The 14549-nt window shown below is 41.5% G+C and overlaps 1 protein-coding gene across 1 annotated transcript; it reads left to right on the plus strand.

Moving 5' to 3' along the window:
• Positions 1–14258, plus strand: gpr176 (G protein-coupled receptor 176). Its single transcript, XM_034527991.1, has 3 exons — positions 1–190; positions 9839–10091; positions 12839–14258. The coding sequence occupies exons 1-3, from the start codon at positions 1–3 to the stop codon at positions 14073–14075; spliced, it is 1680 nt and encodes a 559-aa protein (XP_034383882.1). The 3' UTR covers positions 14076–14258.
• The last annotated feature ends 291 nt before the right edge of the window (positions 14259–14549 follow it).

The raw sequence follows: 14549 nt of genomic DNA on the forward strand, positions 1-14549 counted from the left end.
ATGGATAGTGGGAGCCGGGCTGCGACGGTGGGAGATGGTGGGGCCAATTTCACAGCAGCAAACCTCTGGCTCGATGTCCTGAACGCGTCGAGCCCGCCGACGTGGTGGGACAGCAGCCCGCCACGAGAGCAAGCCTACCGGGACTTCACCACCACCATCCAGGTGTTCATCCTCATAGGGTCGCTGCTCGGTAAGTCGCCTCGTGCAAATACACCTATGTTGTGCATGTATACTTGTCAGAAAGGCCCCGAAAAAACCCCAAACCAAGCCAAAATCCTGCGGGCATGGCCACTGTAGACAGCATTAAAACGTTTCCCTATAGTTTCATGTTGAGACTCAGCAGTTTGAGTTCTAAATAGGAGTCCAGATCCTCGTGGGGACATCCCTTTCTACAAGACTCATTTAAATATTTCAGGAAATGTGCAGCACCGAGCAACTCTTCCAAAAGTTGCTCAAATCATCAACAACATTTGAAAAGATGGTCATAAAAGCTGAATTGGATTGTATAAAGCTGTGTCTTCTTTATAACACTAATGCATATATGTCTTAAACCTGAAACAACCTTAAATGACCAACAACACACACGTCTAAAGAATGTGAAGATGTTGCCAGAGATAAAACAACAACAACAACAAAAACAGTAATTACTCATTTAATTTGTTGGGCTTTCTCAATCTAACCAAAGTGCAAACTGCAAACAATGTCACTGTTGGTCACATCGTTGTACTAAAGAGCGTCACAATGATAGTCTTACTATTCCATATTGTACAATTGTATACAGCCCCTTAAACTTGGAAAAAGCCCTCTCAAAACTCTTTAAATCTCAGAGTCAGTCATCCCTAAAATGTTTAGACTTAACTGCACATCACAGTGCACAGATGCAAGTATTTTTCATGGCGTGACGTATGGTGTGGTCATCTTTACTCGATAGGTGGGAACACTCCCTTTTGATAATGCTTATACATGGTTCAAGCTGCAGGTCAGACTCGCTCTTCAGAATGTGTGTGGTTTTGAATTTAAAGTCAAGACACACAACGGGTCTTTGGTCATTTTAGAACATAGCAGCCTTGTTCCTATAGCACTGTGGAGTAAAATAGTGTATGACGTCCCAGGACTCCTCATCTTGAGTTGTCCGAGTGTGTGTCTGTTTTGCTTCATGTTGTCAGTTAGCTGCTAACTTGAATATTGGATATGAAACAGAGGCATTACATAGATATGTTAATTAAAAACAGTGAAGAATCAAACATGGACTTAAACAAAACTCCCTGAAGTGTATTCGGTGCACATTGGCGTAAGCAGTTGTGTTAATGACAGGTGTTCGCCACATATAGTTCACTATGAAAATTGGCGAAACTTACCGCACACATTTAGAGCTTCTTTCAAGCTAAATCCGTATACTGGCTCTGCCTGTGAAGCACCGACGGAAGCGAGGAAGGAGCCGTGTGGATTGATGGACCGCACCAACACATCAGTCCCGCACAGTTTGACATCCTCTCCATCTCATCGGCAGCCAAAAAACATAATCTTTCTGCCTAAAATGAACATCCGGTCTTCTCGCTGCTCAAAACACACTTAGCCATAATTGCTAGTGCTGCTTGGAAAAGTACGGACTGAATTACAGGCTGCACAAATAGCTCACTGTGATGAAATTGATGAAACGGACTCCAAAAAAGGCACACAAAAAAAAATAAAAAAATAAAGTGGCAGGGCCAGGAAAGCGTGACATGAGGGCCATGGCTCAACAAATCGACTTTTTCCTTTGTATGTTGTGTATATTTGATGTCACTTGATGCAGTGCAGTGTGTTGTTGTGTTGTTCCAAGGACCTCACATCGGTTCAGGAAAAACTCCCCCCAAAAAAAACTATAACGGTGAGAAAAAGGGAAGAAACCTTCGGGAGAGCAACAGAGGAGGATCCCTCAAGAGATGTTACAATAGATGTTATGGGTACAGAATGAACAACATAACATAGTTACATCACATCCAATGAATCCAATTATTTGCTAAAAGCCCCCAAAAAGTAAAGAAAAAAAGCCAATTATATGACAGAAATGCCATAAATAATAATGTCTATTATTTGAAGCTGCTCTAAAACAATATGCATACAAACTATGCCAAGAAAATCATATTTGTTATAGGAACACCATATACATCTCGGAGTCTGTGCTCCATCGCCGTGTACAAAACATGCTTGACTGCAGAGCGGAAATGTGCAGCTGCATAATTCATTTAGTCATGCGGTGTGTGTTTGCAATGGCATAATTTGAAACGCTAACAAGCAACATTGATCTCAAAATGGTCACAGATGTGTATTACATGATCTACAAATGAAAAATAAGATTTACAAATGGGATTTATGCATCATTTTTGGATTTTAAGTTTCAACCTAACAGATCTGATAATTTGCACCTTTTTAAAAGCGTCCCGTGTATACCAATGCCCCAAAATATGTTTGACAATCTTTAGTTTTTATTCAGTTTCCATTGGCCTACAGGGTATGAATGTTGGTTACTCCTGAAGGGCATTTGGCTCCTGAGCTTCTGCCACCAGCGTATGAATGGAGGAGAAAGATGACAAGTAGTGTTGAGCACGTTGAGTGGTCGGAAGACGAGAACAGCGCCATACGAGTACAGGTTCATTACCATTACCACGCAGATCCACCAGAGTGAAATACATCTGGGCTTCCTTTATTTATCATTTCAAAGTGGCAAAGACGTTTTTCAGACATACTTACAGAATAGCTCGTCACCCCTCGATTAGAACATGAACACACAGACATATGCACACTTCATTCAGTGTAGAGTTATACTCTGTAGAGTAGCCTATGAATGTAAATATTACTTATATAACTTGATCTTCTGCTGGGTAAACCATAGGTATACATCAATGCCATGTTTGTGCAGGCAAGACGGGCCTGACCTCCAGGGTCCTGGTCAGAGCAGCTTATGAAAATGAAAACTCATCTTTTTGGAAGCACATATCTGTGTGAGAAACCTTTCTCGACTATGAACTTTAATAAAAGTACAGGTCCGGGCTTCGTGATGCCCGTCTTGAAGCTGTCCTCTGGGTTTCTACTGCGACCTCAATCAGGGCCAATGAGGCTCAGCTGTGTGAGCAGAAGCGCTGCCAGGTGGCAAGAAATAGAACAAAGTATAAATGTAGTCAGGGATTGCATTTGTTGGTTCAACAAGTTATTAAAAATAATTTAAGGAAAATATATTTGCACTGTTAAAGACTAATATAAAAATGTGTGGAAACTGCTGCTTGTATTTTTTTGTTAAGTAAGATAAAAATGTGTTTTCAAAAATATTGCGCTTTCTTGTTGGACTTGAACGTTGAAGTGGCCCTCCTGTGAGATGACAACAGCAGCGCTGGCCTCAAGCCAAATGGAGTTTGAGAGCCCTGGTGTGGCCGGTCCATCAATCATGGCGGCTTCTCCAAGCTGTTTTAACTGTATCTGGCAGGTTGACCCAAAATAAAACATTTTTTGAAATGTGATTTCATTGCAATAAATGGATAACAAGAATGCCAAAATAACTACAGTCTGTACAATCGTGGGCTTTTATTTTATGTTTTTTACTGCCTAATTTGAATCTAGGCTCTTGCATATCCAGACGAGAGGTCATTGTCAAATAAGCTATTTCCGCATTTTTGTTGTATCGGACAAATGAATGAAAATATCACTCTATAACGGCTGTATGTATAAAGAACCAACTGTTTGTTTACAAGATCGCTATAACAACTAAAAAGGTGGTGATATGTTAATATTGGTTTCACAAATTCTGCTGCCCCTACGTGAACGTCGCGAATGACGTGAGCGTCGCGAATGGCGCGTTGCGTCATTCACGTCATTCACGCCATTCACGCCGTTTGCGGTTCACATTTTGTTATTGTGAAGCATTTTATTATTGTGAATGTTAAATGTTTTATACTTCCATTCAGCTTCTTCCCTCAGTGGCTTAGTGGTAGTTCAGAAGACACTGTTTCAAACTGTTTTTCTTTTGCATATTGTGGTTTTTGAACGGCACAACCTGGCATAGTTTATGGCTCTTATACTGCGATTCATACCAAGTATGGTCTGAAACAGCTTGCTAAACATAACTAAATTTTTTTTACTGCCAAGCCCATGAATCTGGCGTATATAAAGTATTGAGTCATGACTCATGTGGTACCTACGCTTCCTGAAGGCAATGTAGTTGAAGCAGGTCCTAAGCCTTCTCTGTTATGCTGTCACTCATGATACCACGCCCCTGTAGTTGATACCACGCCCCTGTAGTTGATACCATGTCCCTGTAGTTGATACCATGTCCATGTAGTTGATACCACGCCCCTGTAGTTGATACCACACCCCTGTAGTTGATACCACGTCCCTGTAGTTGATACCACGCCCCTGTAGTTGATACCACGCCCCTGTAGTTGATACCACGCCCCTGTAGTTGATACCACGTCCCTGTAGTTGATACCACGCCCCTGTAGTTGATACCATGTCCCTGTAGTTGATACCACGCCCCTGTAGTTGATACCACGTCCCTGTAGTTGATACCACGCCCCTGTAGTTGATACCATGTCCCTGTAGTTGATACCACGCCCCTGTAGTTGATACCACGCCCCTGTAGTTGATACCACGCCCCTGTAGTTGATACCATGTCCCTGTAGTTGATACCACGCCCCTGTAGTTGATACCACGCCCCTGTAGTTGATACCACGTCCCTGTAGTTGATACCATGTCCCTGTAGTTGATACCACGCCCCTGTAGTTGATACCATGTCCCTGTAGTTGATACCACGCCCCTGTAGTTGATACCACGACCCTGTAGTTGATACCATGTCCCTGTAGTTGATACCACGCCCCTGTAGTTGATACCATGTCCCTGTAGTTGATACCACGCCCCTGTAGTTGATACCACGCCCCTGTAGTTGATACCACGACCCTGTAGTTGATACCATGTCCCTGTAGTTGATACCACGCCCCTGTAGTTGATACCACGACCCTGTAGTTGATACCATGTCCCTGTAGTTGATACCACGCCCCTGTAGTTGATACCATGCCCCTGTAGTTGATGCCACGTCCTCCACGCCAGATGCCGGCCAAAAGTCTGAACCTGAAAAAGAACGATCTGAAAGTGTAAAAAAGAACTGATTTAAACCTGAAAACAGAACTGAATCAACATTATATTTAACCCAACACAACTTTTCATACACTTATTTTAATTTCGAATACACTGTTGAATTGTTCAAAATACAAGACCAAAACTTTAATTTTCAGGTGCAAATCTATTTTTCAAACAAACAAAACTATTGGCCTGGATTTGGCTCCATACTTCTTCTCCTCCTATGCTCCTCTATTGCTTCAACTTTTTCCAGAAAGTTAATATGAATGTATGTCAATGTCTAATGGTGGCCACTCGAAGATAAGGAGCACTATCATCAAAGCTGATCTGGATGTTGGTGCTACTGAACCACTAAATTAATATTGCAGTCACATGGTTTGGTAGACCTTTGTAGGATATTTGTGGGTCTTCCTTTTCAAACAACATAATGTTTATGTCCAAAATGTAAAATATGAAGGAAATCCAATACATTAACCTTTAAAGAGGCGTCTGTCTTAAAGCAGAGGTTCCCACAGTACTTAAATGCACCGCTACAGGATGTAAATAATGCATGTAATAAACACAGGCATGACCATTGAACATTTTATTAAAGGACTCTCGAGTGACGATGTTACAGTGAGTTCAGTGTTTTGCAGCAAAATGTCAAAGCCAGTGTTTGTAGAATTGAATACGGTTTGGCTTTGGCGCCCCAAGTGGTAGCCCCAAGAATGACACTGCAGCAGACAGCAATACAGACTGATAAGTTCTACAAACATTTGTAAAATATAAACACATAATGCCACTGATATGGAGTTGGCCTTTGCTAATGAAATAATAGTCCCAGGCAAGTGAACTGAAAAAGGTGAGCGATACTTTTTCAGTGACACAAAGTGTGTGACCATTAATTGTAGAAATCAAACTAACATTAAAGATGAAATGCATTAAATACCTAAACAAATTATAAGAACAGTCACCATTCAAACAGCCACTGTTTGGAGAGCACTTTGTGTTGGTGTTAGTCTCACATTATTATTTAGTTTTTCCACATTTTACCCCACAAGTAGATTTAAGGCAGATTTTTCCCAATAAAGCCCATATCAGAGTTGGACTGTAAATCTGACTAATCTAATCACCATCTAATTTGACCAAATGTAATCATGTCTGTGAGGAATGGCAGTATGTGGATATCTGGCTCTCTATTTCTTCTGTTGGTTACCATTCATAAATGCATCTCTAAAGTAATTATACCACCACAGGGATTAGAAGAAAGTGTTAATGATGTTTCACACTTTGAATTTTAACAGCTAATGCTATATTTGACACCTGGATGAGTCGATAACAGCAGCTTATTACCACAAATGCAGAGATCAAACACACCTCACTTCCATGTGTTTGAAGTAGACAACATTTTTTTTGTTTTGTATTTTCAGTTTTTCACATCACTGCCTGCCTATTGCACAGCCAATGGTTAAGTGGGGAAAAAACAATAATGTTTAGTGCTTGCTCTTTCTCCCCAATGGCTGCATTGAATATGGTTGCCAAGGTGTTTCTCAAGTGCCGAGTGAGTATGTTAGGCACAAAGGGACAAAGTGATTTTACAGACAGTGCACATTCTGATTATAAAAGAATACATGTCCTGATGTGGCCTGCATGAAGGCACAAACAAGGACATGTTTTATTAGTCAGTTACAGTTATGTGAAAGCCTTTGCAACCCAGGACTTAAAATCTGCGACACAAATGAAAACATTTTTCTCTAGATGTTTTTAAAAAAGCACTCAAAGTCTTACTTAATGTTTGTCTCGACAACGACATATACTATTTTCATACACAAAAATGGCATAATGTATACCATAATGCTTATAAAGGATATTATGACATTACTTGTTAGTTAGAATCTGAACTTTATTTTCTCTGTTGGTTACCATTCATAAATAAGTCTCTCATTGAAACTAAAGTCATTATAACACCACAGGGATAGAAGAAGAGTGTTAAGGATGTTTCACACTTTTAATTTCAAAGTTCAGTCCTGTTTGTTTGTTTCGGTGGGAAATTATTTAAAATGTGCAGAGCATATTTTCCTAAACTTAAGTTTATCACTTGCATTGCATTCACTGGGAGGGTGTGACATCACACCATTGCAGCTGTACCAAAGTTAGACTCTCACTTAGATTTAGAGCATTTAGCTCCACTGTTTCTATACAGCTTCACAGAGCTGCTAGCATGACTACAAACTCTTAGTCTTGGTTATTTACCCTATCCACAATCTTTTCTCAACCTTAACTAAGTGTTTTGGTTGCCTTCCTCTAACCATACCATACCCATGCATATATATTGCCATATACAATCTTTCCCTAACCTAAAACATACCGTGCTGGCCATGCACAGCTATAAAAATAGAACATTTCCCTGAAAAGAGCCTCTTCTGAGCATGCAAATTCTGACGCTCAGAAGCAAAGACAGACGGGGCGCGGCAGCACAAAACAGAGGGCGGATGGATGCCAAACATGTTTGACACGGAAGACTGCTGTCAACATTATTTTCTTATAACCATGACCACGGTCTTTCCCTACCCACGTTCTTGTCAAATAGTCATTTGTACTGGTTTTGAAACACTGGCAATCAATCTCGACAATAGGGGTGCACATCGGGTAACACGCAAATGGGTTGTTTTGCGTCGTCCATATTTCTCTCCTCCTTCTTTTGAAAAGCTTATCCCAGGTTATCATTGCCTTTATCATTAGCCACAATAAACACAAGTTACAATTTCAATACAGGGAAGTCTGGACATGCAGGACTGTAATGTAAACATCCTCTTTTATGCAGCGAGGCATTTGAAAAAGATGTGTCGTCGTGCTAATTTCCCGATCCCATTTCAGTCCGCCTCACAGAATGCAGAGGCTGAGCATTAATTACCGCAGGATTAGGGACTCCTTGAAATACTACAACCGTGTGCTGCTCTGAAATCCTAGACAGTTAGACACTAGCAGTCCAGCACACCATGTTCCCTCCCAGACAGATTCAGGCTCCATCTGAATCCTCTCAGGCCGAGTTTCAACAACCTCATCCCCCCCGTAATTGATTTTTATATCTAACTTTGCTTTTATAGCTTTTATATCTCTGTAAGCTGTCGTAACCACATTTTCTTTCTTGCAAATTATGCCGAGTGTTTGCGTTTCTGACTGTGTCCTAAACATTTACAGACATCACAAATGTTAGAACCAAATGACACAGTTTTCCTCACCAGAGAACATCTTGCTCTGTCGCGCACAGCCAACACTCTGTGGGTAATTACATTTGGAGAGGCTGGTACCACACGTATCCCTGTGTGACCTTACATCAGGAGGTATGAAGTTCACCTTTTTAAAACCTTCTTAACAATCATTACGGTCTCATTGCTCCAAATTACGGTGGGATCTTAAACATGGCAATGTCACTGTTTCCCCCCTTGCACCTGATCGTGTGATAGCTCACTCAGTTTGATTTGATCTGCAGTAGTTTATAGTGTTGAGTGCTTGTGTGCAAAAATGCAGCAGATAATCAAACATGTCTTACAGTTGTTCTTGCAATTGTTACAAATCAGTGTCCGCAAAAGCACAATTTACGACAAAATACTCTTTTTTTAAAGAGATACTCGAAAGACCACTGGGACAAAACACATTTCTATTATTTCTATTTTAAAAGAGCACATGTGCACAATCTGATTGTGATCTGGATCTTGTCCACAGGTGTTTCCTTCTGCAATAAGATGCAGGTCAGCACAGTTCAATATAAACAAGATTCTCTTGCAACGAGCAGAGAAAAAATTGGGTTTTCACTTGCAATTAATAATTTCCAAATGGGACTTTCTTCAAATTCTCATGTAATTGTTAGTTGGTTTAGACCTTACAGATATACCTTCAATGATGTTGTGTAGTGTAAGATGCAGGCCTTTGAAACAATGTGTATATTATATTATGTTGTTAAAGCTTTATTTCTCCCTCCTCATTTATCCAATCCTTTAATTGCTTAATTTATTCTATCACAGTCTCCGTGCTGGATGGACACGAGGAAGACTTGGTAGATAAGCCATCAATCCATCTATGCTAAGTCACATAGATTAGACAGACACGCACCCGCCTTTCATACCAATGGGCGATTTAGAGTCTCCAGGCGACCATACTATTTCCTCTCTGAACTGTGTTAGGATAATGAAGAGCCCTTAACAAGCATGACAAGAAGATACAGAAAACATCCGGGGATTCAAATCTTTCTATATGTTTTAGTTGTTAAAAGATGCATTCACACCAAAGTTCGGCGAGGTTTCCTCCAATTTTAAAGGGTTTCTTCCTTTAGTTACGTTCAGTTAAGTGATGACGATATAATTAAAGTGCCAAAAAATAATAGCACCAATATAGATTTTGGTCCCATTACACAGTGAAAACTTAAATAATAATAATAACATTAAATTATATGTATTATTAGTAAGTCAGCATGCCTTTATCCTTAAAAAAACCTCAAAATAAACCAGTCTAAACTGCTCTGCCAAGATAATCTCTTTGGTTGTGTGCCATCATACCAGATTACTCTGCCCAATAAATAAGATATTTCGGACTTATGTGGTTTGTTGAAAGGCTTTTTTGTAAACCTTTCAATAGCAAAAAGAAATCCTAAAACTAGACAAATAACACAAACAACAGATGACAACACAAAGGTTTAGAAATCACAAGACAAACTGAATATTCTGATTCATTGTTCCCTCCTCCCCCACAGGAAATGCCTCAGTGTTGTGGTGCACCTGCTGCACAAACGTCTTTAAATCCGTGACCAACCGATTCATCAAGAACCTGGCGTACTCGGGTATCTGCGCCGGCCTGGTGTGCGTTCCCTTCGACGTGGTGCTCGGAGCCAGCCCTCGCTGCTGCTGGTGGCTTCACACTCTGCTGCTCTGCAAGGCCATCAAGTTCCTCCATAAGCTCTTCTGCTCGGTCACTGTGCTCAGCTTCAGTGCCATCGCACTCGACAGGTCAGTGATTTATACACTTAGTCAAAGTAGACCGAGATGATGCAGTCATCAATTATTTTGGCATTTTTTTTGAAGGCGAAATCGATTCCCTGATCCGTTTATCAATATATTGCTTGGGCTCTTCCTGACTTGGAAGTACAAACATCCACGCTGCACAAGTGGAGCAACATCAAACTAATCTCTGGAAGATTGTTCTGTTGTTGGAGAGAAAGTCTTTTCAGTCTCCATCAACACCCGGTTGCATTGACGAAAGGTGTGGGGTCGATGGAGCATGTGAACGCCATTCTCCATCGACCAGAAACTAAAGACTGCATCCAAAAGTAGCCTGAGATGACTGCGACACACACACACACACACACACACACACACACACACACACACACACACACACGCACACACACACACACACACACACACACACACACACACACACACACACACACACACACACACACACACACACATGCTGATGCCAATGCTGATCATGCCTGTACTGATCAGGAAAGTCTAATTAAACTAACAGTACTACAGTACAGTATTTTTTCAATTGCTGACAGTATTTTAAATAATAATTCTACCAGGACTGTTGCTATTTTTATTGCTCTTAATATAAAAACTGTAAGAATAGAAACATGATTAACAGACATGGTTACCCACTAACCAAACTGTATAAAAAGTTTTATTTTAATTCACATTTTGTTTATTCATTTAGAGTTCATTAACACTTTCTGTATATTGTGTCCTCATTTGAAATTTTTTTACATATTTAAGCCTTTCTACACCGCAAGCTATTTAAATTGCTATATTAATTTAATGTATCTGTTTATTGTCTAAAACTTGAGAATCTTACGTTAAAAAAAGAAAGAATCTGTCCCAAAAACACAATATGTGTAATCGCAGAATGTAAACTTCTTATGTGACTCATGCCACCAAATTAACAGGGATATTAGCTTGCTGGCTAACAGCTGTAGGTTAGCTATGGGCTAACACGCTAGCCAGCTGGGAACATTCTAACACCACAAAAAGCAGTATTTAGCAATAAATGCTGCTAATAGCAGCGATACCACCAACACAGGCAACACTCAGGTGTAGCCTGTTTGTTATGCTATCACGTTAGCATAACACAAATACGTTAAATTGAAGCCCCCTCATTCTGTCTCTTTCATTCATAACACCAGCGTGTATTAAAATACTGCATTTACTTCAAACTGCATCAGACAGGATATTATGTACATCAAAAAGATGTACATTGGATGACTTCAGTATATAATGGCTACTGCACTAAGCAGTAAGCCTCATTCTCCATGATTTAAAAACATCATCACCCCACCGACTAGATTATAACACATGTAAGTTATTTTTTATGCCGATTATAGTCAGATCATGTATTGTTGCAGCTTTGCCTTAGTTTCACTGCTACAGTGATGACTCCATAGCAACTGATACAGTCAGAATGCTATCAAACCAATGAATTATTAATTTTCAAGGAGGGCAAATGAGGGTGCGAATGCACAGATGGGCTGAGACTGCAGCAGTTATCATCTGGTTAACACACACACCCTCGTACACTCACATGTAATGGAGACATTCTTGACAAATAAGCAAGTCCTTCACCTGATTTGTTTAGTTTATTATTAAGTGAAAACAACAGGATGAAAGAGAATCTGCATATAATATTATGTTTAAGACAGACATGAGCTCTAGTTTGTAGGTGTGCTATAAAAAACAACCACACATGATTTCAGCTTCTGCACCATAGTTAATATTTCATGGATAGATGGAGAGAAAGTCTGTTCATCCCATTCCAATACAATTAAGTTAATTATTCACATATTTCCATTTCCCCCCTATTTAATAACCAGCTTACAGGTGTTTATGTTGCAGTCATTTTTGGGGGGTTACAACATTTATTCAGAAGTTCAATTCAGTCAACAAACAATTATCAAAGATATTTCGTTTTTATTAATTCCATTTTTTGGGTGGGGTTGTTACTATCACACTCGCATTGACTAGCATTTGATAGCTTGAAAAATGGCAGATTTGTCTTTCATTGAATATGTTCATTCTATATAGTTACATAAAGTGATACATCCTATTAATAAGCCTCCGTAATACAGTAACACCATACATATGTTGAGGCTGAAGGATACATTTGGTGTCAACAGATTTGATGAACAATAACTGAGCCTCTTTCCTTTTTGTCCGTGTCTCAGCTTATATAACAGGTGCACGCATTTTATATTTGTACTCTCTTTCCAGTAAAACCACTTAAAGCTCTACTCCGGCGAGAGGGTTCAGTTTTTCCTAACTTACATGATTAACCACACGCCCACTAAAAAAATTGTGGAAATGCATTTTCAGAGCAGGATACAGATTCTCTTGTGGATTTGGACATTTTAGGTGCATTCACTTTTGTATTTCCACGTAAATAATCTAATGAGAGATCTTTATATGCTGAATCAGCATGACTACCGATAGTTCAACACCCTAGTTAAACCATCTGCATTTTTCACAACAGAATAATAAAAATAAAAATAATAATTAATGGCTGAGTTGTAATCAAGTGCCTCAATAAGACATGATTATGTCAGCATGCACAATACAAGGTGTCTAAAACTGAAGCAGCTAAGTGGAATTCAGCCCTCAATATTTAATTTAATACCTGGGCTTTTTCAGCTAGGATTTGTCAACATTTCTGCTGTTAAAAAGGTCCTTATATTCATCTTTCTGTGTGTTTGTGTCTCTAGATACTACTCTGTGCTGTATCCCCTGGAGAGGAAGATCTCAGATGCAAGATCCCGAGATCTGGTCATCTATATCTGGATCCACGCGACGGTGGCGAGCCTTCCTGTGTTCGCTGTGACCAATGTAACGGATGTGTACGTCACCTCGTCCTGCTCCGATGACCACGCCCGCTCCCTGGGCCACATGGTTTACGTGTTGGTCTACAATATCACCACGGTGATCCTCCCCCTCGCTCTGGTCTTCCTCTTCATGTTGCTGATCCGCAGAGCGCTCAGTGCCAGCCAGAAGAAGAAGGTGATAATCGCGGCGCTGCGGACTCCCCAGACCAGTATCTCCATCCCGTATGTGTCCCAGAGAGAAGCTGAGCTCCACGCCACTCTGCTCGCTGTGGTGCTGGCCTTCTCAGCCTGCAGCGCCCCCTACGGGGCATTGGTGGTTTATCGCACCATTTTGTCAGACACTACAGAGCTACCCATTTTGCTGTACCTGACGGCACTCTGGCTTCCCAAGGTGTCCCTGCTCACCAACCCACTTTTGTTTCTGACTGTGAACCGCTCAGCGCGTCATAGCTGGCTGGACCTGCTGGCCAGGATCCACAGACGTTACAGCCGCCGAAACGTGGTCAGCACCGGGGGTCTGGCCTCTTTAGGAGCCGAGGGTGTGATCGGGGAGCCGGTGGGACTGGAGACAGCCGGCCGCTCTGGGAGCCAGCTTCTGGAGATGTTTAACATTGGCCAGCAGCAGATCTTCAGGCCCTCTGAGGAAGAAGGGGAAGAAGAGGATGCGGAGAAAGAGATCCCTTCTCAAGGATCAGAAGGATGCTCAGGGCCTAAAGAGGAACTCAAGGGGGGGTCGAGACTAGGGAGCTTCAGAGGGGAGGTGATCACCAAAAAGGATCCTTTGCAGGGGACAGGGGGAGGGCTGGTCATCACTAAGGACGGCCCTCCTTCAATCATAGCACCCCGGGCCTCTCCGGTCCACACATGTGCTTACGCCTCTTCATCTCAGGTGGCACCAGCTACACCGACAGACGCTGAGGACACCACGCAGTTTGGTTTTGGACCCTTCGAGCTGCCACCTCAGTGGTTACCAGAGACCAGAAACAGCAAGAAGAGGCTGCTGCCTCCGCTGGGTAACACACCCGAGGAGCTGATCCAGACCAAACTGCCCAGGCCACGGCCTGAACGGAGAGTCAGCAGGAACAACAAGGTCAGCACCATCGCCGCTGTGGACCCGTGAACTCTTCTGGCCTCTGACCTGCAACACTGTACACGACTCATCACAGGAAAGGCCTCTTGGGTTGGCCAGGCCTTAACAGGATATTGATGTGTCAAGCGGCTCGGTGAGATGCTCGGTTTCTTTTGGTTAATTGAACCCCTTTTTAGAGGTCCAGTTTTTTCCACTTTACTGCAACAAGCTAGATGCCTGAAGCACTGCAGTTTTCTTATTGGACGAGAATCAATTTCTTATGACATTTTTACAGTGCTGTGAGAAATGTGTCTGCTCAGTCCAACTAAACTAAGACTCGCTGCAGATCCGATGCCATGATTGAGGACTCCTTCAATGGCCGCATGATTGTTGAGAAGGCAGATGCCTTTTTGATCCTCCCTGTTTTGATTAGAGCTGGCATCAGTAGACACTGTACACATCCAAATAGCCTGAGAGATGCACTGATACAAAATAATATGTTTCCATAGCAAAAATCCAGCGAGG

Source organism: Cyclopterus lumpus, chromosome 24, assembly GCF_009769545.1.
Source record: "Cyclopterus lumpus isolate fCycLum1 chromosome 24, fCycLum1.pri, whole genome shotgun sequence".
Classification (NCBI taxonomy): domain Eukaryota; kingdom Metazoa; phylum Chordata; class Actinopteri; order Perciformes; family Cyclopteridae; genus Cyclopterus; species Cyclopterus lumpus.